The sequence below is a fragment of the Lontra canadensis genome, unplaced genomic scaffold (assembly GCF_010015895.1).
Source record: "Lontra canadensis isolate GAN:19392208 unplaced genomic scaffold, GSC_riverotter_1.0 scaffold15, whole genome shotgun sequence".
Classification (NCBI taxonomy): Eukaryota; Metazoa; Chordata; class Mammalia; order Carnivora; family Mustelidae; genus Lontra; species Lontra canadensis.
Window position 1 is genome coordinate 2917358 of NW_022631009.1, and position 23436 is coordinate 2940793.

Consider the following 23436-nt stretch of genomic DNA (forward strand, 5'->3'; position numbering starts at 1 on the left):
TTTCCATCTTCTCCCTGCCCACAGTACCGACATGAGGTCTATCGAACTCTAGGAATAGCCAAGCAGAAATGGATGGGGCCTTATCTACCTCTTATCAGCCCAGGACGCCCCCCTCCCCACCTCTGGAGCAGCTTCTTGCCTGAGGCAGAAGGACCTCTCTGTTCAACCCATCATTATTATATTTTCTGTTATTTGTACCAAAACACAATCCTGACGCTGTTCCAAATGTAGGTCTTGAGACATGAAATCAAAAGCTTAAAAAAAACAAATGCTTCCCATTTATTTGCAGCCCACGCCTTACAACAAACTGCTTGACTCAAAGCCAAGAGGGATTAGACATAAAGTCATGCAGGCAGAAGATACGCCTTCCAGCCACTCGGCTCTGATTCCCCTGGGACGGAACTGCTTATGGACATTCCTTGGGCCTCAATTTTCACATCGGCAGAAAAGAAATTACAATAACCTCATCTTTTATCCATCGTAAGTGAAATTCATAAACATATGGGGACACATAGATCTCTGAAAAGCAGGTCACAATAATGTCAATGCACCATTAATAACTATCCTTCTGCCAGCAAAAATCCAAAAGAGCCCACAAGGAAGAGCAGGAGTTTAAGCAAGTGCTCCTGAACTTTGCATTACCTATTGGATAAGCCCTTTCTGAGCAAAGAGGGAGCCTCCGAGATCAAAACCAGCCTAAGTGATGGCAGGCAACAGTTTCTGACTTGTGGAAATATTTAAAAATCAAAGGGAATATTTAAAAAACAGAAGAGAAAGAAAACATGATTGTGAAATCAGTGTGCTGGGGAAGAGAGAATTATTGTCGCCATTCCAGAAACTTCCACGGCTGGCAACCAGCTCTGTGGGGGTGTCCAAACTGGCGTGGCAAAACAGAGATAACCAGGTGCTTTTTTGACGCAAACGTTCGGGTATTTAGCCACAGACAAAGATGTCTGAGATGAGGGGCTGAAAAATGACAAACACATTCCCCAGGATATTGTCCTACCCTGTGATGGATTCAGAAAGGTCCAGAGCTTGGCTATCTAGAATGACAGCCAAAGGACACATGGGCCTGCCAAGGACTTAAAATGTCACAGTCTGAATTGAGATGAACTCTGGATTTTATTATTATTATTATTTTATTAGTATTAGTATTGGGGCTTGAATGGGGCTTGAACTCACAACCCTGAGATCAAGACATGAGCTGAGATTAAGAGTCATATGCCTAACTGGCTGGGCCACCCAGACGCCCCTGCACTGAATTTTAAAAGATTGAGTAAGGAAAATAAGAACATTAAAGAGCTGATTGGTATCTGTCATGTTAACCATATTTTGAAATGATATTTTAGAGACGGTGACTTCACATAAGATTATTGCGATTAAGTTCACCTGCTTCTACTGTTTTTACTGTGGCTCTTAGAAATTTTAAAAGTACATCTGTGGATTACATTTATGGCTTACAACATATTCCTGTGGGAAATGGGATCAGTCTAGAGTAGAGGCTGATACGCCATAGGAACAGACGAGCTAGCCACCAAACGAGTTCATGCCCTTACGTGTAGCACTTTGAGAGCTATCTGTCGGAGAAGAGAACTCTTACCCTGAGCTTCTGACAACTGAGTGATCGAGGGTTCTTGTTATTGCCGTCCCTTTTCCTGTCCCCCACACTATATCCCCCATCCCAGTTCCTTCATTTTGATGTGGAAGCACGTTATGTTCCCACTTGGCAGGAATCCTTGTTTGCGATTATGCTCTTGGAAACTGTCAAAGATGATTTTAGAAAGACAGGAGCGAGCCAGTGGGCCAAACCAACACCTACCCCTTCTCCCCGGGCATGGTGGCTTTGGTAATTTCCAATTGGACTGAAAGTGTATAGGAGCTGAAGGAGTGGCTACAATAAGATGGAGAGAATATAGATCCTGATACGCAGGCCTTGCTTGGATAGAAGGAGAGAAGAGGTGGGGTGGGCTCCTCCTTAGGTCCCATGTCACCACTGGGATAGAGAAGAAAGTGAAAGGAAGCTTTTTAGAGAAAAGCTAGAGAAAATGTTAGAGCCTTTAAAATTTTATGTCAGTTTTAAAATAATTTACATAAATAATTTTAAAAAAACATTACTCTCCAAATTTGACTAAATTTGGTTATGAACATTAATAAACATATTTTTCCATTGTAATCTGGATGTGTGTACATATGTGTGTATAATTCCTTCATAAATTTTAACTTAATATCGTCGCATAGTCACACCGATCAGAGTTGACATATGGTCAGTTTTACACCTAGCAATCACTCCCCAGTACAAATACGCTTTATTTGTATGCCCAGTACAAATAAGTTTACTTAGCCATTAGGCTGAATAGGGGAGGAGGGAACTGGAGGAGGAGCTGGAGGCCCAAACACAAAACGACAATCCAGACACACTGTCTGGGAGCGGAGTGTCAGCAAGGAGAAACTGAGTTAACGTGAGCGTGAGTGGGTAAGGATACTGAGCCAGGCATGGCTAGTTGGGGACTTTCTAGAGGAATAACCATGAGAGACTGCAGGACAGCAGCAAGGACGAAATGCTGTGAAAATAATCCTTATTAGTATCCAAGGAGAACCTGGGTCCCAGACATGAACCCTTCCTCCAACGTCCCAGTCTCCCAGCTGCAAGGGACTGCCACAAAAAAACTCACTCAAGACTGATGCTGAGTCAAGAGCTAGAAAAATGATCTGCGATGGAAAAGAGAATGGAGGCATTTCATTCCTTAAAGGAAGGCCTCTTAACTTTTTGTCCAACCCCCCTCCATTTTGCCTTGAGGGCTATGGTCAAGCTCATGTCCATCAGTAGCCTGGACTTAACACCACAGTGGTGCTTCGTGAGCAGTAGGAGAGGGGAGGGGTGTATCATGATCAGCAACCTGAACTGTCCATTCCACCCTGATACGTCTTTCTAATAAACCCCAGACCTCTACATGTCCCACTAGAGACGACCACGGAAACCCAGCGAAATCCTTAAATTACCATGGAACACCTAGCTGAGTAGTACTTAATACAAGATCGCATAGCTTCCATATACTTTAACTGCACGCGATTGTGTTATTGAACGTCAAGACTTCCTTGTGCTGTTATAAGAATGCTGCACCTGGGTAAACTGAAGACTATGTATTGGCAGAACACTGGACGACGAGCTATCAGGAGCGAGGCAGGAATTGGAATTGGTAGGACTACAGGTTTCAAGGCCAAACACTGTCTGTAGTTAGATCAGTGTCTGTGGACCTGACAAGTTATACTAACGTCAACTAAAGATGGAAATGTTTGCAGTTATGGCACTGTTCACAAAAGCCCTCTGTTCCTTATACATCGTACTCTTTTGGAAAATTACATGAGATAAGGCTATCTCTCATTTCCTTTATACTTTCTAATAGTTAAGGCTCAGTGTAGCTACAGACCTGTTTTCCTTTAACCAAAATCAACACTGTAATGTGTGCCAGTGCATTAGCCCTTGACTTTACCAAGCAACCTTGCTCCCTTCTGTTTATATTGCAGCAAAATTCTGGCTGTGTACATTTTCCTTCTTGCTTTGGATTCAGCTATAATAAAAAGTAAAATAGAATCAAAGCACATCAGAAGGCACAGTGGGATAATTCCCCAAAATTCCAAATTGAGAAAATGAAACGGTTTTATTAGATTGTGGCTGTTGATAAAGATTATGCTTGAAAGAACTATTAAAAGTAGATTGAGGAAATATTCTCCCCAAGCTTTTTTTTTTTTCCCTATTCAGAGTTTAACATTTAGGAGCAAACGGTTATACTAGTTGCAAATCCTACAACACGGTCATCTAAAGCAGCAGGGACAACAATACTAAATGCACTGATTTAAGGGGGAAGGATTAAAGGAACTAACAGTGGTTAAGAACAGCCTGTCTTGTGTGGATCACTGGGAGTTACAGGCAAATAATGAATCAGGGAACCAAGGATGTATGGGAACTATCATAGCCTAATTAAATAAACAAAAGAAAAAAAAAAGCCTAACACTTTTGCCTGCCTTAGTGCTCATTTCCTTGTGCTGACAGAATTTTCAACTTTTTGTTGTTGTTGTTGTTGTTTCTGCTGACCAACAGCCCTCTCCTATCTGGTGAGTCTGTCAGTCAAAGGGTTCTGCCCATCTTGGATCAAGACGTGGGCATGTGACCTAGGTTCAGCCAATCAGAATCTCTCTGTAGTTGAGCTTGGAGCTGCTTCCCAGGCTGTGGATGGCTGGAAGACATGGCTCTTTAGTCACAGGTTCCTGGCACCTGGATCCCCAGGAGGTGCTCTAGTTCTTCAGGCATCTGGTTTTCAATGTTTCCTTTCACTATCGGATAGCTCTGCCATATTTTAAAGCCAATGATGACTGGGGCTGCTCACACTCAAAGAACTCTGGCTGGCATAAATACTCAGCCCTGTGCCCGGCAAAGGCAAGGTCTCAATAAGTGGTCATTACTGTCATCCGTTCATTGAACACTTTTTTACTGACAGTTAATATACAAATGCCAAGCCATTGGGGATATATAGAGAGAAAATGAATTGCCCTCAAAGCACTTACATTCTAGTTAAGGGTAAAGAAAGATGAAGATATTGACTGGGTACCATTTGTAATAGAAAAATCTTCATTTGATGAAGGCAAGAAGTGACCAAAAGCAAAAAGTAAGAGAATGTGAGTAAGAGAGTCTTGATGGACAGGAAGGGAGGGTAGGCCAGAAAGGATAGGTTGCCATTGACAAAGACTTTCTCCATGTTCTGACTTTATAGCCAGGTTCCCCTACACTTGATCTTAGCCAAAAGGCTGAGAAGTGATAGCCAGGTTCTTTTTGATTAGGCCTTGACCTTGGCCCCCCCATCCTGTCTTTGGTTTGCTTAGCCAGCCCAGTCTTGAGAAGAATTCTGCTAAGTCACTTTAGTGAGAACCTTCACCCACCACAATGCCCAATCACTCTTGATATTTGACAAGTTTCTCATCCTCCATCTTTGATGTATAAGTTCCTTGGCCTACCTTTCAAAAGAACTCTTTAAATCGGTTTAGCAGGAATCCCCCTACCCCTTATGCCCTCTATTAATACATTTCCATTCCCTGACCCCCTCACCTTGTCCTGCGGCTACAAATCCCCACTTATCCTTGTGACATTCAGAGTTGAGGTCCATCTCCCTCCCTCACTGCAATAGTCTTAGGGCAAGTCTTCCTTACTGTTCTAATAACTGGCAGAAGACTTTCTTTTCTGCAGGATCCCTCAGTCTTGGGCAAGTTGCAATCTTACCTTTGGCCTCAATCTTCAAGGCCATTTTTCTTTCTTTCTTTCTTTCTTCCTCCCTCCCATCTCTCTCTCTCTCTCTCTCTCTCTCCTTCTCTCTCTCATTCTTTCTTTGGCCAGGCTATTCTAGGCTTAGGCTGAACTCTATCAGTGATCTTAATTACTGGAAATATCAGGTTAATTGTCTCAATCTGGCACTTAGCTTCCTGTGCGGCAGATTCCAAGCTCTCTCTTCACGGCTGTCCGAGTCAATGTCTCAGCTACCATCTTCCACTGGAGAAGGGGATAATCCCAACTCTCCCCCAAGCAGCTGGAAGGACTGAAAAGATAATATACATAAACCTGCTTTGGGAATTGCAAAATGTTATATAAATATATGCTCAAAACAAAAGAAAAAGAGAAGAGCTTGATGAAGTGTTGAAATTTTTGAAGTGCTCTGACTAAATCTTTAAAAGAGGAAATTATATGCCTGGACAGAGCAGCAGGAGCCTGATTACCCCAGGTCAGCTGCTGCAGCTGTGAGCAGCTGACCCACGTGATTATCTGGTTTCTAGCTCCCTCCATGTAAGGCAAAGTTAGCTGGAGAACAGCTAGAGCGTAGGCAGATACTTTATGTGAGCAGAGAAACGTGTTCGTCACATCTGTGAAGGCTGCACAAGAATCCCAAGGTGTCCCATCATTGTTCGGAGAAAGGGAATCGTCTGTGTTATGAGCTAACCATTTTTATGGTTAAAACATCTGCCAGGCACTATGCACCAAAGCAATAAAAGTGGGGGAGTTACAGAGATTCCAATGGGTCCAGTCGTATTTAGTGGTAAGAGCCAGATTGCCTGGATTTCAATCTTGAATCTGCTGTTTACCAGCTCTTGTCTTCCTCAAGTCACTTAACCTCATCTTTTTTTTTTTTTTTTAAGATTTTACTTATTCATTTGACAGACAGAGATCACAAGTAGGCAGAGAGGCAGGCAGAGAGAAAGGAGGAAGCGGGCTCCCCGCTGAGCAGAGAGCCCCATGCAGAGCTTGATCCCAGGACCCTGGGATCATGACCTGAGCCGAAGGCAGAGGCTTAACCCACTGAGCCACCCAGGTGCCCCTTAAGCTCATCTTTAAGAGGGGAAGAATTATGATACCTAACAGAGTCAGGGAGAGGAATGAGTCCATGAGGAGAGTGACTAGAACAGTGGCTGGCACATGGTAGGGGCTCTATAAATTTAAACTGTTATTTCCCGTCGATCAGATCGTGTACAATAGCTGGTGTCTGGGGCCCCTAAGAAGTAGGCATTGTTCGGAAGGCTTTGCCAACCGCTCTTAATGGAAACCTCATGGCAGCTCTGTGCTGGGGTTACCACGGCAGGCCCAATCCAGGAGGGCTTGCTGGTGGGCCTGGCCTGTGGCTCGCATCTGGGAACTTGGTTTCTGGAAAGTTCCCGAAGTTACTGACTGATAAGGCAATTTTAAACACTTGGCACACTGCACACTGCTGTACCAGCCTGCCTAGATTGTTTGTACAAACTCTGTGATTTACGGAGAACACGTGCTTTCCTTCTGAGAGTCTGCAGTGTGGGTAGTTGTGCCGGGCCACGCAGGCAGAGTGCCCCTCCATGAGCAGCCCCCAGCGAAAACCTTGTACTTGAGTCTCGAGTGGGCTCCGGCGGGACAGAGGTATTGCCCATGTGTTACGGCAAGTCCTTGCTAGACGAAGGAGCCAGATCTGCATGGTTCTAGGAGGGAGGACAGAGAAATCCTGTGCTGGGCTTCTCCAGGCAGCACCTGAGGTGTCTTTCCCCGCAGTGATCCTTCTCTGTGTCCTTTCACCATAATACATCTTAGCCGTGAGGCTGACTTTATGTTGAATCCTTCCAGTTCACGTGTAAGTTGATATGATCTTCCCCACAGAGCGAGTAAGTAACTCTCAAAGGTGGATAACGTGACTCTAATTTCATAAATCTAAAAGCCTCAGGAATGAAAGACTTGAGATGTTGACAGGGTCACTCAGTAGGTGGAAAAGCTGGGACCTGATCTTGTCTGTCTCCCGAGACAAGGTTCATGCCACTGTATCAGGTGGCCACACCCAGGTGCATACATCCTGGGCCAAGGAAAATGTCTAAGGCACAACACCTAGTAGTTACTGGTTAGCTATGCGCCGTTGGGAAAAGAGCTTAAAGGCTTTACACTTCTGAATTCTTCACTGTAAAACTGGAAGAGTAAGAATGATACAATGTCACAGAGTTGCTGTGAAAACGTAATAAGATTATATATATATATCTTGTATATGTGACACATACACACATTAAATACACAGTATAGTGGCGCCTGGGTGGCTCAGTGGGTTAAGCCTCTGCCTTCGGCTCAGGTCATGATCCCGGGGTCCTGGGATCAAGCCCCGCATGGGGCTCTCTGCTCAGCAGGGAGCCTGCTTCCCCCTCTCTCTCGGCCTGCCTTTCTGCCTACTTATGATCTCTGTCTGTCAAATAAATAAATAAAATCTTAAAAATATATATACAATATATTAAAACCTGTATTTAGTCCAGTACCTGGTATACAGTAAGCCTTGATAAACAAAAAAGCTGGAGAAATATGTACATATGTGGTCAACATACGTACATTCGTATCAACATATACATATATGCATGGGTATGTGAATAAACACACAGACACACATACACGCACACACACATAGGCTTGTAAGTTAATGATTCATCTCCAGGTTCTGTCTTGATTACAGAACACACTATCCACCATTCATAAATGAAGCTAGTTAGGACTTCATGGCGGGCCTGATTTTTTTTGTCTGTTGGTTTCAGTCTAGGGAATCACATTTATCCAGAAACCTTCCGCTCAAAGCCTAATGTCCGTTCTTTCTTTAATGGTTCAACTGTGAAGTTAATTATTAGCTAGAGAACGCAGTGCTTTGCGTAAGACACTAACTGGCATTTGTCATTAGCTCTAACAGACACATACAAGGTGGCCATATTTTCATTACTCAAATGTGGAATCTGTTATCTAGCAATGGATTGCTGGACCGGGAAACTGGGCTCCCTTGGAAACTCTGACGTCTCCAGATAAAGAATATTCAATCCTCCTGAAACTCCAGAAAGCAAACTTCTGGGGTTAATATTTGCTCTCGGTAATGCCTTCTTTTACCCTTTACATTGCAACTTCATGCTGATAGCATTACAAAAGTCAATGTAGTTGATGTATAATTACAAGCTCTTGGGAAATCATTTGGAAACAATTCCTGGCACCCTCTCTCTTCTCTCTGAAGATGTTACAGTATCAGTCACTAAACTGCAGTGTAAGAGGCTAGTTTTCTCTGGCGCGTGGTATCACCAAGTTTTCCGTCTATAGCAAAGACAACAGCACTAACTCTAACCCAAATACACCATTTTTCACTGTGGATAGCCCCACACTCCAACCAACTCTGAGTTCACACTTATTAGCAAATATCCTTTTGGATGTTACTACCCGAGTGGCCTCAGATGAAATCTTTAGCCTGCTGGGGCCTTGGTTTCCTTTTCTGTAAAACAATGATGATAACACCTGCCCTAACGTCAACAATCCTATATTGGACACTTAGAAGTTTGTTAAGAAGAATGACCTCACGGTAGGTGTTCTTACCACAATAAAATAAATTTAACCATAACAACAAAAAACATATCTGTCTTGGGGCACCTGGGTGGCTCAGTCAGTTAGGTGTCTGCCTTTGGCTTAGGTCATGATCCCAGCATTCTGGGATCGAGCCCCGCATCGGGTTCCTTGCTCAGTGGGGAAAACTGCTTCTCTCTCTCTGCCTGCTACTCCCCCTGCTTGTGCTCTCTCTCTCTGTCAAATAAATAAATAAAATCCTAAAAAACAAAAACAAAGACAAAAACAAAACCAAAACATATCTGCCTCAAAGAGTTTAAGAGGTTTAAATAAGCCAGTATTGGTGAAATCATTAGAATGGTGCCTGCCACAAGGTAAAAAAGAAATAAATGAAATGTACAGTACTTCCTCTGTTCACTAATTGCTTCTATATCCATATTTGAGTCCCAACAAGACTCTAAGATGTCTAAGGCTGGAGACCACACTGGCACCCTACTTTCTACCCAACTTCCCACCTGCAATGAGCTTAGCACAGTAGCTGACATAGGAGGCCATCAGTAAATGGTTGTAGTCCTGGCAGGGTTACTGAGGAGAAACCCCCTGGAATATAGTGAGAGGCTTGAGGGCCTCTTTGACCACAGCCTCTGTGCCAATGTGTTTCAAAATACTTGACCCCAGCACACAGTAATGATGTGTATGTGGCAAAATCAATACACACTTGACTATGTCCAATGTTTGTATCATTATCTCATTGAAATCAAAGTTTTACAAAACAGTACTTAATGATATTACATAGACTATGCTTCTGATTTTTTTTTTGGTTCACAAAAATGTACTTTTTATTTCATTAAAAAATAAACAACCTGTCGAATATCACTCCCCCTTCATGCAAACAGCTCTCGTGTGTCCTAGTTAAATCCAGTCCAGTGCATCTCAAGCTTTGATGTGCATTCAAACCACGTGGGGGTCATGCTAAAATGTAGATTAGACTCAGCAGAAATTGGTAGGATCAGAGATTCTGTATTTCTTTCATGCTCCCATGGTGACACTGTACAGTCCCTGGCCCATACTTTGGGGAGTAGTCATGCTGGGAATGGCTCTCTAAATTGATTTCACAGCCCACTAAAAGGTTACAATCTGCAGCTGTGAAACACTGCTCCAAATAATTCTGAGTCTTTCACCTCTATAATTCCATTATTATCTTTCTAACCTTGGGATAGAAGTCTCAGGCCTGTGTGGAAGTAGGGATAGGGGAATTCACAGTCAGAATGACTCAAGTAGGGGTGCCTGGGTGGCTCAGTCAGTTAAACATATGCCTTCAGCTCAGGTCATGATCCCAGCATCCCAGGATGGAGTCCCACACTGGGCTCCCTACTCAGCCAGGAGCCTGCTTCTCCCTCTGCCTGCCACTTCTCCTGCTTGTGTGTGTGCTCTCTTCTCTGACAAATAAATAAATAATAATGATAATAATAATAATAATAATAATAATAAAAGAATGACTCAAGTATGACCTTTCCTATTAACTTTTAGGCTGATGTGTTTACCTGGTTCCCAGCCCCTTCCTCGCTGCTCAGAGCCTACACCTTGCAGCTGTGTTAATACACTGAGCACTTATTAAGATCAGGGCATTGAACTGAGTGGTTTACATCAGCCACATTTATTCTTACAACATCCTGTGTAGATATTCCCATTTTAGAGATGAGAGAAGGCAAATAGCTATAACTGGTGGAGTTGGGATTCCAGAGCCTTCGTTCTTGCAACAGCCAGCCTCTGGGATGGCTCTGGTGGTCCTTGCCTCCTGGTACTCCCACCCTTGTATAGTCCTCTCTCACCGAATAGGGTCAACCTGGTCACCAGTGGAGTCCTGAGGAAATGACAGTGTGTGATTTCCAGGGCTCACTTAGAAGATACGGCAGTTTCTGTCTTGCATCCTCTTAGATTCTCCCTCCTCAAGAATGGCCAGGTCACCATGTCCTAAGCCTAAGAACTCTCTAGCAGCCTTATGAAGAAGTCCAGACAGCACTGGACGGAAGCTTTCTGCCAACGTCCAGCACCAACTTGTGAGGCACACACAGGGCTACCTGTGGAAGCCAATCCTGTAGCCGGCCAGGCCTTCAGACGATGGTAGCCCTCGACTGACATCTTTGCAATCTCATGAGAGACGCCACCCCAGAACCACCCAGCTAAGCTTCTCCTAACCTGCTGACCCACAGAAACTGGCGGGAGGTAATAAATATTTATTATTGCTTTATAGCTTTAATGTCTGGGGTAATTTCTGAGGCAGCAATAGATAACTAATGTCGTTCCTAACCAATAGGTTATGCCATCATCATTATGAGTCAGCCCTAAAAGGAAAGTCAAACTCTTATGAGGTCTTTTGGATGAATCCTTCACTGTGGTGGTTTGTACCGTGGTTCAGCAAATGGTACCCTCCCCTTGCACCCAACTTGGTGAGAAACATCTACTTCCCATCTGGACTGGACCCGGGGACTTGCTCTAGCCAATCGGTTACGGGTGCTGAGGATGTTACATAGCATCCGAACAGAAGTTTTTGGAGATGCTGTAAGGATCCACCTGTCCTCTTTAAGCTTCCGGCCTCATCTATAAAAACAATATATCCCAGGGAGTAAATGTTCCTTTAGCCTGGGTCCCAGCACGAGAACGCACAGCCAGCCCAGCTGAACCTGAGCCCAGTTTGGAGACAGGCTAAGCTGAGCCCAGGCCCGTACAGAGGAACAACAAACCCCTGAGTGAGAAACACACATGTGCCGTTGTAAGCCACATGATTTTAGGATCATCTGTGACCTCGGTGGAAGCCGACCCACACACTCACCATGTTGTATGATGCCGTGCTCCATGAGCCGGTGGCAGAGCTGCTCGGCCTCCTTCCTTGTGGTGGCCTCGCCTTCCTGGACCAGCCAGTCCAGGAACTCCGACGCCATGAAGGTGCGCTCATACTTGACCCCTTCCTCTTCCCTGGGTTGCAGCAGCGTGTTTTCAGGGCTCATCAGCCTGGGAGGAAGGAAGGGAAGAAAAATAAGCCTACAGGGAGGGAAAATTGCTCCTTTGAAATCCTACATCCTAGGTGTCTGCGAAGTCTCACAGCCAGGTTGTTAGACAGATGTGGCCATCACGTGCTGTTACACATGTCATTTCTAACAGAAGGACCTGCTTCAGGAGTGAACAAGATGCGTTTTCTCCTGGTAATTGAGAGAAAAGGAAAACAAAACAAAAACTGGTGGGTGCCTGGCTGGCTCTTTCGATAGGGCACACAACTCTTGATTGTTGTAAATTCAGGAGAGAAGAGAAGAGAAAAGAAGAGACAAGAATAGGAAAAAAGAAAAAAAAAGAAATAAAAAGAAAAAAAGAAAAACAAAACCCTGGAAATGTAATCCAAAACCCACAGTAGCAGACTGCATTCCATTTAGGTACCTTGAAAAGGGCAATTTATGGACCCAGCCTTTCTAAAAAGGTTAGTATTTCTTTCCGCAAGGAGTTATTCAGTTTCCCAAACCACTGGACTTACAAGACAACTATTACAGGTTGAATACTTGTGTCCCCTCAAAATTCATATACTGAAATGTTGATGTCCAGTGTGATGGTATTGGAGCAGAGACCTTTGGGGGGATTATTTCATGAGGATAAAGCCTCCCATGATAGGATTACTGCCCTTGCAAGAAGAGACAGAGATCTTGGTTCTGCCTTCTTTCTTTTTCTTTTTTTTTTAATTAATTTTTTATTTTTTCAGCGTAACAGTATTCATTATTTTTGCACCACACCCAGTGCTCCATGCCATCCGTGCCCTCTCCAATACCCACCACCTGGATCCCCCAACCTCCCACCCCCTGCCCCTTCAAAACCCTCAGATTGTTTTTCAGAGTCCATAGTCTCTCATGGTTCACCTCCCCTTCCAATTTCCCTCAACTCCCTTCTCCTCTTTCTTGACGAGGACATGAGAAGACTGCACACCAAGGAGAGGGCTCTCACTAGACCCCAGATCTATGCGGTGCCTTGATCTTGGACTTCCCGGCCTCCCAGCTGTGAGAAATAAGAGTTTATTGTTTAAGCCACCCAGTCTGTGGCATTTGTTCCAGCAGCCTGCGCTGACGTAAACCACTCCTTCACAACACCCCCGTTCCCACAGAACTTGTTTCTCACGCCTTCTTCTTCGGCGTTCTCCAACTGCCCTCGCTTTTGTCCTCACCACACCTCCCGAAAAACTCCTACGGGGGCTGGAGTATTCTCCCTTGCATCCATATACGATGGGCATTTTGAAGATCCCCATTTGGGCTGGTGTTAATAGCATTAGATGCTACTGAACATTTCCCTCTCGCGGAGGAGCATTACCGTGTCCTGCTTTCCCTCTTGTCCCTCTCTTCCTACCTCCTTCTCAGTTATCTTTGTATTGGCTCCTGCTCATCTCCCTGGACTTTAAAGGCTGGAATCTCTTTAGATTCTGTACCCCAAATACCTCTTTTCTTATTGCTCAGTCTCTCAGGGAAGTTCATTCAACCTCCTGGCTTCAATTGCCATCCATGTCCGAAAGATTCCCAACATTATGTTCCTGGATCAGGCCTATATTCCCAACTCCGGACCTTTGGATCCACACAGACATCTCAAAGACCTCAACATCAACAAACCCAGACCTGAACCCGGGTTCTTCCTCTAAACCTGGTCCTGTGCCAGTGAGTGCTTCCATCATCCTGCCAGAAAACAAGGCAGTATCCTCAATGCCTCCATGTTCCTCATTTCCCCACATCCAGGCAGTCATATGAATTGTGAATTTTATATCCCAAATCATACTCATAGATCTAGGCCTTCCCCTCTCCAATGCTGTCACTACTTTAGTCCATAACACTAACACCATTAACCCAATTACAATGGTTTCTTCATCAGACTTTACTATGCATGCCCTCCTGTTTGCAACCCAACCTCAAGCATCTAAGTTCAGACACAGCAATTAAATTTATCTTTTTCAAACTCAAACCTGAAAATGTTTCAATGTTCCTACTCTTGATCAAAATACAATTTAGTAGTTTCTGGTTGCTTTGAGGCTAAACACTGAAATCCTTTATATGGCCTCTAATGCATGCATGATCTTTCCCTTTATCCCTTTAGGACCATCTTCACTTCTGACCTCATTGTGCTTCAGAGATGGTCTTCTTATACCTCTTCAATATATCATACATCATCTGCCACAGGGCCTTTGAATATGTTATTCTTGCAGCTGGAATGGTCTCCCCCACCTTTCCACTCTTCTACTCCTTAAGACTATTTGACTCCTTATCCTTTGTTATCTCAGCTATCCTTGGGTCTCCATTAGGCCATCTCATTGCTCCCTGTACAGTCTGTCATTATCAGATTAAAGATTACTGTCTCTACTCACTCATAAGCTCCACTAGGTTATGGACCACGTTTACCCACAAAACTTTGTTCAATGGAAAACTGAATCCCATAAAATACCAAAACCATTGTGTCATCTTCCTCTTTTAGAACGATTCCTAATAAGTTCCTATCTCCTGCATGAAAGTTTCTTTCTTTTAAAAACCCTTATTTTCTTTTCAAACTAACAAGAATATGCAACACAAGTTGTACCATTTCACTCTAGAGCAGGACAAAACCTTAGCGATCACAGAAATCCAACCCCCTCTTCATCCACATGAGAAAAATGTCAGTCTCTAACACAACATTATATGTCAATCATATCTGAATTTCCAGAATCTAATTCTCATCCATATGAGAAAAAATTAAATGATTGCACTTAATGTTGCCAGTAGAAAACTTGCTCAGAGTCATGCCAAGAAGCAAGTTATACATATTTATTAATCATTTCATTTGGGGTAATTGAACCTCCACACCTGAAGGTCCATTCACAGTATGTGCTTTTTCAGTGCTTTCAGACTTAGAAGCCAATTCTGCTGTGGAAAGGATGCTGAGCTAGGAATTTGAAGACTTAAGTTTATTTGGAATAGACCACTTGGCTGTGAGATATAAAACAAGCCACTTTTCTTTGTTTCAGCCTCCTTTTTCTCAGGAGTATAATGCCATTTTCATCCATGATTGGGGAAATCATCCCTGAGTATGAATGAAACAGATCTACAGTTCAAAAGATGAGGTAGATACAATATGTTACACTACTTAATCAATCATGGTGTCTATCCCAGAGCAGGATGGATTTGTGCCCAATAGCTATGAAATGACAAGGGAAACTCCTTGGCACTCCCTCCAGGCTTCCCAGCAGAATTTTCAGAGTCCTGTTATATGGAAGTCATGGCCGAGAGCAGGATTGGGAATCTAGAATTCCTTCCCTGTTGATAGTCTCCATTTAAGACATAGATGGACCCACCTGGCTTTTATCTCTCTTTATAACACTCTGTCCCTTCTAGCTCAGTGATTTTCCTTTTGGGTGTGGGGAGGACAAGTGGATAGGGTTTACTTATGTCACTTCTTGTAACCAGAAACATGACCTGCCAGACCTCTAGAGCTCCAGCTAAGTCACTGGTGGCCTCTGGACAAGTGGCTGGCTAGCCGCCATTGCCAATGTGAGCTTCAGGAAAGAGACCAGCTGGCAGGCCTGCTTGCACTGACGCAGCTTGCCATGTAAAACATGCCCCCACCAGCCTTAGTCCTTCCTCATTTCATTTCTTCTTAAAATCAAATAATGTCCCTATACAGGCTCCTCTCTAAGAAAAACGCTTTCACGGGACTTGACTTTGGTACTAATGTGTGGTCATAGAGTTAAGGCAAGACTGACTACTTGTTACTGTGTTTCGCTATGTAGCAAGCTATCCTTAAAGCTGGTGGCTTTTAAACAACCATCATTTCATTGTATCTAAGTATTCTGTGGGTTACCTGGGGCTCAGCTGGCAGTTCCTCTGTCACTCTTGCTAGGGGTCACTCATGAACTTGTAGGCAGACGGTGGCTAGGGCTAGGTATCTGGTGCTGCCATGCTCCTCAGTCAACAGAGCATCTCTGTCCAGTGAGGCAGCCTGGACGTTGAGATGCAGAGCCCAAGAGGGAGGGGGCAGACATTACCAGAACTAGGCTATGGTTTTTACTTACCATACAGTGAACCCGCTTAACATGTATAATTCAACAGTATTTATACACAGAGTAGACAACCATCACTACAATCCATGTTAGAACATTTCCATCACCCCAAAAGGAAACCCCATCACAATCACTCCCCACTTCCTCACTGCCCCATCCTTAGGTGTACACTAATCTGTGTTCTGCATCTAAAAATTTGCCTGCTCTACACAGTTCATAGAAATCACATGATACATGGCCCTTTGTGACCGGTTCCTTTCATTCAGCATAATGTGTTTGAAGTTCATCCATTCTGGAGTGTATATTAATATTCTATTCTCTCCATAGTATGGCCAAATAATATTCCATCCTATGGATATACTACATTTTTGCTCATCCATGCATCAGTTAATGGACATTTGGGTTGTTTCCATTTTGGGGTTCTTGGGAATAATGCTGCTATGAATATTCATATAGGATTTTTGTGTAGACATATGTCTTTGTGTACATCTAAGAGTAGAATTGTTGGATCACTTTGGTTACTGTTTAACCTTCTGGGAAACTGTCGGATTGTTTCCATAGTGGTTGCGCCATTTTCATTCCCACCAGTGAAGTGTGAGGGTTCTAATTTCTCCCAATCTTCACCAGCAGTTGATACCATCTATTCATTTTTCTGAGTGCCTTCCTAGCAGGTGTGAAGTGGTATCTCCCTGTGGTTTTGATTTCCATTTTCCCTGGTGATTAATAATATTAAGCATATTTTCACGTGCTTATTGTTCATGTGTACATATTTGGGAAAATGTCTATTCGGATCCTTAGTTCATTTTTTAAATTAGGTTACCTGTCTTTTATTTTTGAATTTTAAATGTCTTTTATAGGCAGGATGCAAGTCCATCATCAGACATATGATTTGCCAATATTTTCTCCCACTCTGTGGGTTGTCTTTTCATTTTCTTCACCATATTGCTTGTAACCCCAAAGTTTTAAATTTTGAAGTGGTCCAAATTCTCCATTTCTCTCTTTTTGTCCCTTGTGTGTTTGGTGTCACAGCTAAGAAACCACTGCCTGGTCCAAGCCCAGGAAAATGTATTTGCTCCTATGTCTTCTTCTAAGAGTTTTACAGTTTTAGTCCTTACATCTCGTTCCATAATCCATTTTGAGCTCATTTTTCTATAAGGCATGGGGCTGGGGCCCACCTTCATTCTTTCGCATGTGGCTGTTCTGTCACCATTTGAAGAAAGGATTATTCATCTCCCGCTGAACTATCTTGGCACTCATCAAAAACCAATCAACCCAGCCAGGCTTTCTAAATTGTTAGGCTCTGAAGTCACAGAATGTCAAATGCCCAGAATTGCATTTATTGAAGCCATCAGACTCAGGCCAGACTCAACGGGAGGTGATACATGCATCAGCTCTTTGTGGAAAGAGCAACATGCGCATATAGGAAGAGGCGGGAATATTTGGAACCATCTGGAAGAGGAGGTACCATGCTGACTTATTTTCATTAACCAATGAAAGGCAATTTCAACAGTTAGCTCATTTACAGCTGTGTGTTTTCTCTTCCTCATTTATTTAATATTTTTTACTTAAAGTATAAGGTAGTTTTAAAAGTATGAGATTCAAGACAAATCCAGCTTTAAATCCGAACTCTATATACATGTTAACCATAGGATCCTGCTTCCCTAAGTGCACACTGGGGAGTGTAAGGGTGACTATTTGGGGAGGTCTGCAGTGAGTGGAATAATGCATGAAATGCTTCAATCACAGTGCCAGCTGCCCCTGCAGCACCGAATGCATTTTAGCCATGATGACGATGAAGATGACAATGTTGACGATGACGATAAAAGTTTTCTAGATGGAGCCATTATTTGATCAAATCAAAACCTTCTGTGGCAAAATGGATTGAAATTCTGTGTGTGTTTCTTCAGACCAGAATAACAACTCTAGTTTAATTAGTAATCGGAAGTATATACGAGGCTCAGAACTCTTATATTTTATAGAACAAATTCATTTTTCATCAAAATTGTCCTGCTCTGGCCTATAATCATGACAGAAGGCCACCTGCCAAATAGAGCGCCAGGCATTAGCAATCCCCGCCTCCCATAAGCATGTATGAAACAGATTTTGATTGTGCATGTGAGTTGATGTCAACCTTTCCTGGATATATATCTGAGTCACATTTCCCAGACCCACTTTAACCAGGGGAAGGCAGCATTACAATAGAAGGAACTGCTACATTGAGGGGCCAGTACAGAAATAGAAATAAGATGATAGCGATCTCCTTGTGCCCTGAAAAAAAAAAAATTCAAAATAGTTGAGAAGGCCCTATATAAAATGAGAACATAGGTAAATGGTACTCAAGGGCATAAGCTAGGGAGAGTCACAATGACCCATGGGCTATGTGGCCAAAAAGGTGGTTTAGGATTCAGAAAGTTAGCTTTTTAAAAAATCCTGTGTTAACATAATGATAAATTATTTTGAAAGGCAAAATATGTAACTTAATATATATGAGAACCATTAAAAATTAAATATTAATTTACCCAAATATTAAAAGAGTTTCTTACTCCTGGGGGTAGTTTGTGAATGATTTTTGTTTCCTTCTTAATGGAATACTCTATTACTCAAATTATTCCCCAGAGAGAAGGTACTGTTTTTGTAACTGGGGAAAAATGTTATCAATGAAGAAGTTATATTAAGTTTTGTTTTGTTGGGGTTTTTGTTGTTGTTGTTTTGTGTTTAGAAGGAGAGCATGCACACACAAAATAAGGGGGCAAGGGATGGGCAGAGGGAGAGGGGGAGATAGAATCTTCAGCAGGTTCCAAGCTCAGTGCAGAGCCCCATGCAGGGCTCGATCACATGACCCTGAGATCACGTCCTGAGCCAGGATGAAGAGTCAGATGGCTCAACCCAACTGACTGAGCCACCTAGTCTCCCCAAGGTTAAGTTTATGCTTAACTGCATCACTTGTTCCTGACAAAATGTTCATATTAATACCCAATACAATAAAGAAGCTCCCAATATATAAATTATATATTTACCCGTATGCTCCCAACATATAGCTTGAATGTATAACATTGACTTCTGTGATTAGAAAGAAGGTATTAATTAGGTAGAAATGCTTACATGAGTATGGGTATTTTTAAGTATTATGCTATTATCTATAGAACAGATATTATACTGATAAACTGACATAATTTTCATATTAGACTTGGAACTAGTAAACAGAAAACTATTCAGTTAATATGAGTAAAGATGGTATACACTGGAAAGGGTGAGGGAAAGAAAGAAAAAACAGCATTTTACATCCTTTGCCAACGAATATCTTTTACCTACTTTCACTCCTGCTTTCGTCTTCATATTATACACTGAATTGAACATCCTCATTTTCGTCTTCATTCCTTACTCGTGCTGTTCCCTCACATCTCCTCTCCTTTCTTTCTTGAAGAAATCCAAACCATTCTTTAAAAGGGGGTGGGAGGTCATTGTACAATGATACAGGTTGTTCACTGTACAAGAAAACCTGGCTGCAGGTAAAAAGGAGGGCTAAAGTCTAGCCGTAATTCCTCATGAGCAGTCCTGTGTGGAAAAGAATGCACTAGCCAGAAGGAAAGGGCAAAAATTACCTGGTTCTCATTTGCACTAGGCACGAAATGATGCAGTTGGCCTCTTTTAAAGCGCTGGATTGAGTACTAATTCCTCTTTGAGGCTATCCCAACTAAAGTACAATCCAGACAGGTCTCTCTCTGTTTTGAACTTAAAATCAGTGCCATGGTTTATATATCCATTCAATTTTTAATGCACCTGAGCTAAGCTAGAAGCTTCTGAAAGATAGACACCATGCCTTAAGTGTTTTTATTTCTTAAAAAACAAACATACAAAACAAACAGAAACTGAGCCTAGGGAAGGCTTATACAGGAAGTGCTCAAATAAATACTTGTTAATCAACCGAGGGAAAACAGAATATCACAAGCAACAGTAATAGAGAGGGTGATTTGTCTTCGAAAGGTGAAATCCCTTCCTCCTTGCTTGTTATTTTAAATCTGCTGGAAGAAAAACTAGAACTTCTTAGTATTGGCTTTATGCTTTGAAAAGACTGATATTTTGGAACCGGAGCTGTAATTTTCACATTGCCCATGGTTTTCAGTGTTTTTGTAGTAAACATTTTCAGAACTTGAGTCAGCTTTAGACAGAAGCCAAGTGCCACTGAAAGGCCACAGCTGCCCTAAAAGGCCACATTCAGCTATGGTTTCATGACTGTAAAATTACACATGAAGAGGAGAAGCCGAGCATTTCTACAATATCTTCAAAACAATTCCAACCTCTGTTGGCCTTTTCCAACAACTGTCCAGGGAAGCTGGGTTCTCAAACATATTATAAAGGCTTCTCCTAAGGGAATTGTTATTATTTATGTTGAATGCTTCCACAATTATTAGGAAATAGAAGCATTTGAGGCCAAAAACAAAGAAAGAAACAGGCAAAGAAAGAAGCTTAGGAGAGGCAAGATAAAGCCATGAAGACAAATTGAAGACAATACCCACTAGGGAAAATAAGTATATTTTAAAGAGGTAAGAAAGTGATGAAAAAACTGAACACATGACAAGTAGGTGCTACTTTTGTACAGGTTCATGGGCTGGGTGACAGGAGGACCACTTTGTACTGTACTTTTGTGGAAGTGGTGTGAAAGAGGAAGGGAAACAGGCTCTGGTCTCTTTTTTCAACCAAGATCTTATGTTGTACGATCATAAGACTCCACTCCTCTTAAAACAGATTTAAAATCACTGTGTTGACACATCTGTGGTCAACTGATTTTTAACAAGGGTTCCAAGGCCACCCAATGGGAAGCAATTTTTTTTTCCAACAAATTGTGCTGAGATGATTAGAGAGCCACATGCAAAATAATAATAATAATAATAATAATAAATTTTAAAAGTTAAAAAATGAAGTTAGACTCTTACCTCACACCTTATACAAAAAAAAAAAAAAACCCAAAATATATTAAAGACCTAAGTGTAAGAGTTAAAACCATAAAATTTTTATAGGAAAACATACGGGCAAATTTTCAAGACTTTGGATTAGGCAAAGGATTCTTAGTTAGGACACCAAAAGCACCAGTGACAAAATAAAAAATAGATAAATGGGACTACATCAACATTTATAACTCTCATACTTCAAAGGCACCAGTAAGAATGCGAAAAGACAGCTCACAGAATAGGAGAAAATATTTGCAAAGCATATATCTGACAATGCATTTGCATCCAGAATACATAAAGAACACTTAAAGCTCAATAATAAAGAAAAATAACCCAATTTCCAAGTGGACTAATGATCTCAATAAGCCAGAGAAGATATACAGATAGCCAATAAGCACATAGAAAGATACTAGGCATCATTGGTCATCAAGAACTGCTAACCAAAACCACAATGAGCTATCACTTCACATCCCTTAGTTGGCTAGAATCAAAGAATCAGATTATAACAAATTGTTTGCAAGGATGTGGGGAAATTGGATGCTTCATACACTATTGGTGGAAATGTAAAATGGTGCAGCCACTGCAGAAAACAATCTCTCAGTTCCTCAAACCACTACATGATCCAGTCATTCTACTCCTCACTGTATAACCAGGAGAAATGAAAACATACGTCCACAGAATAACTTGTGAACACCAATGTTCATAGCAGCACTATTCATCATTGCCAAAAATTAGAACCACCCAAGCACCCATCCACTGAGGAAACTGAAAATGTTATCTATCCGTACAATGGAATAGTATTTGGCTACAAAAAGGAATGAAGTAGTGATATAAACTGCAAAGGGATGAACCTTGAAAAACGTAATAAATGAAAGAAGCCAGTCACCAAAGACCATGTACTGTATCATTCCATTCACGTGAGATGATCAGAACAGAAAAAGCTAGAGGGACAGAATTAGTGGTTGCTTAGGGACAGATGAAAGAATAGGGAAGTGATAGGTAAGAGTTAACAGAGTTTCTTTCTGAGGTGATGAAAATGTTCTACAATTGCAATTGGTAATGACTGCACATATCTATGATATACTAATAACCATTAAGAAGTATACTTTATTGGGTCAATTACATAACATGGGAATTAATCTTAGTAAAGTTGTTAAAAATAATACTCATTCATCAATTCAATAAATATTTATTGAGCATCTTCTATGTCCCAGGAGATGCAGAAATGAAAAGACATGGTCCTTGACCTTAAATTGCTCACACTCCAGCGGAAAAGCAAACATTAAAAACCCATGAGCAAGACAGATAAATGCCATAATAGAGTCAGAAGTATACAGATAACAAAAGGAAAGCAAGGAATCTAGGAGTGATGGTTGATTCCCTTCTCCTCTGCTCTTGCCTATCAGCACAAATGGCTCCAGAGAGAGGAAATGAGAAGCAGTCCTGGGTTTGAATCTCTGTGATTTCCAAGCTGTGGTTGGGCTCTATGATCCTGGATTTCCTCTTGGATATAATAAAGATAATAATGCTTACTTCAATGGCGTTGTAAAAATTATAGCTAATCTATAAGAGAGTCAGGCATATCACCGGGCACAAAGTAGCAGTGAGCAAATGATACACACAGGCACATACACATACCCCAGAGAGTCAACCCTCGTCAACCCTGTCTGTCCTTGTCAGGTTGTCCAACAGTTCAAACTAACCAGAAGAACCAATCAATTCCAGGCATCTGGGGAGAGGAAGTGGCATTCAGGTAACAGATGAAACATATAAAAGCCAAAGAAGTTTAATTACTTAAAAATATAGTTTATATTCTAATAAATGTTAACACTGATGCTAATGTCAATTTTGTTTAGAATATTAAATTATGGTAGACTACAGAGGGAAATTTTAAAAAAATACTATTTGGAGAAAGGTAGTTTCATAGGTGGGTTAAATTTGTGAAAATTTATTAAGCTGTACACTTAGGATATGTGTACTTTACATATATTACAGTTCAATAAATTTAAATTTGTAGTTCAACTTTAAACTTTAACTACAAATTTAAATTTGATAAAGTTAAAAATCCAGCTTGCCTTTCATTCTGGTCTGAAAGACTCTTTTGTTAGAGGTTCTGAAATTAATAAATGTTTTCTGTCACTTTGGTGCTTTTTTTCATTAGATGGAACAATGTCTTTGCTTATACTCCCCAGCTCTGTGTGAAGAGACAGTAATTAAGTAGGGATGTTTTCATTTAGCAAATAAAGCAAGATAAACAGCATAGGAACTATACTTCTTGGATTCGTTTTGATATTTAACCAAAGCCACCAACCTCAGGGAGCTTCCATACAAAGCCTCTAATGTAAGAACACTCTCCTTCCTTAAAAACTCCCAGCCACATCTTCCCCTGGTGCCACTCCTAAAACATCCACTTCTGCTTTGCTCCAAAATGTGCCTGTTCTCTCAGAAGGTCCTGCCCGCTCTTCTACTCTGTGTATGTTCTCCTGTCCCTATGTGGCAGAATGTCTGGCTTAGCCTCTTCATGCCCATTCCCCTTGATCCATTCATTCTAGAACTTTAACATTTAAAAACAAATCAGCTATTTC

At 41.8% G+C, this 23436-nt stretch overlaps 1 protein-coding gene across 1 annotated transcript in view; it reads right to left on the reverse strand.

Annotated features, from left to right (window-relative positions):
* DEPTOR (DEP domain containing MTOR interacting protein) overlaps nucleotides 1-23436 on the reverse strand; it is a 127352-nt gene that overhangs the window by 47495 nt on the left and 56421 nt on the right. Inside the window, exon 4 of the mRNA XM_032858418.1 lies at nucleotides 11685-11863. Within this exon, the coding sequence (XP_032714309.1) occupies nucleotides 11685-11863 (179 nt within the window). The remainder of the gene's footprint in view (nucleotides 1-11684; nucleotides 11864-23436) is intronic.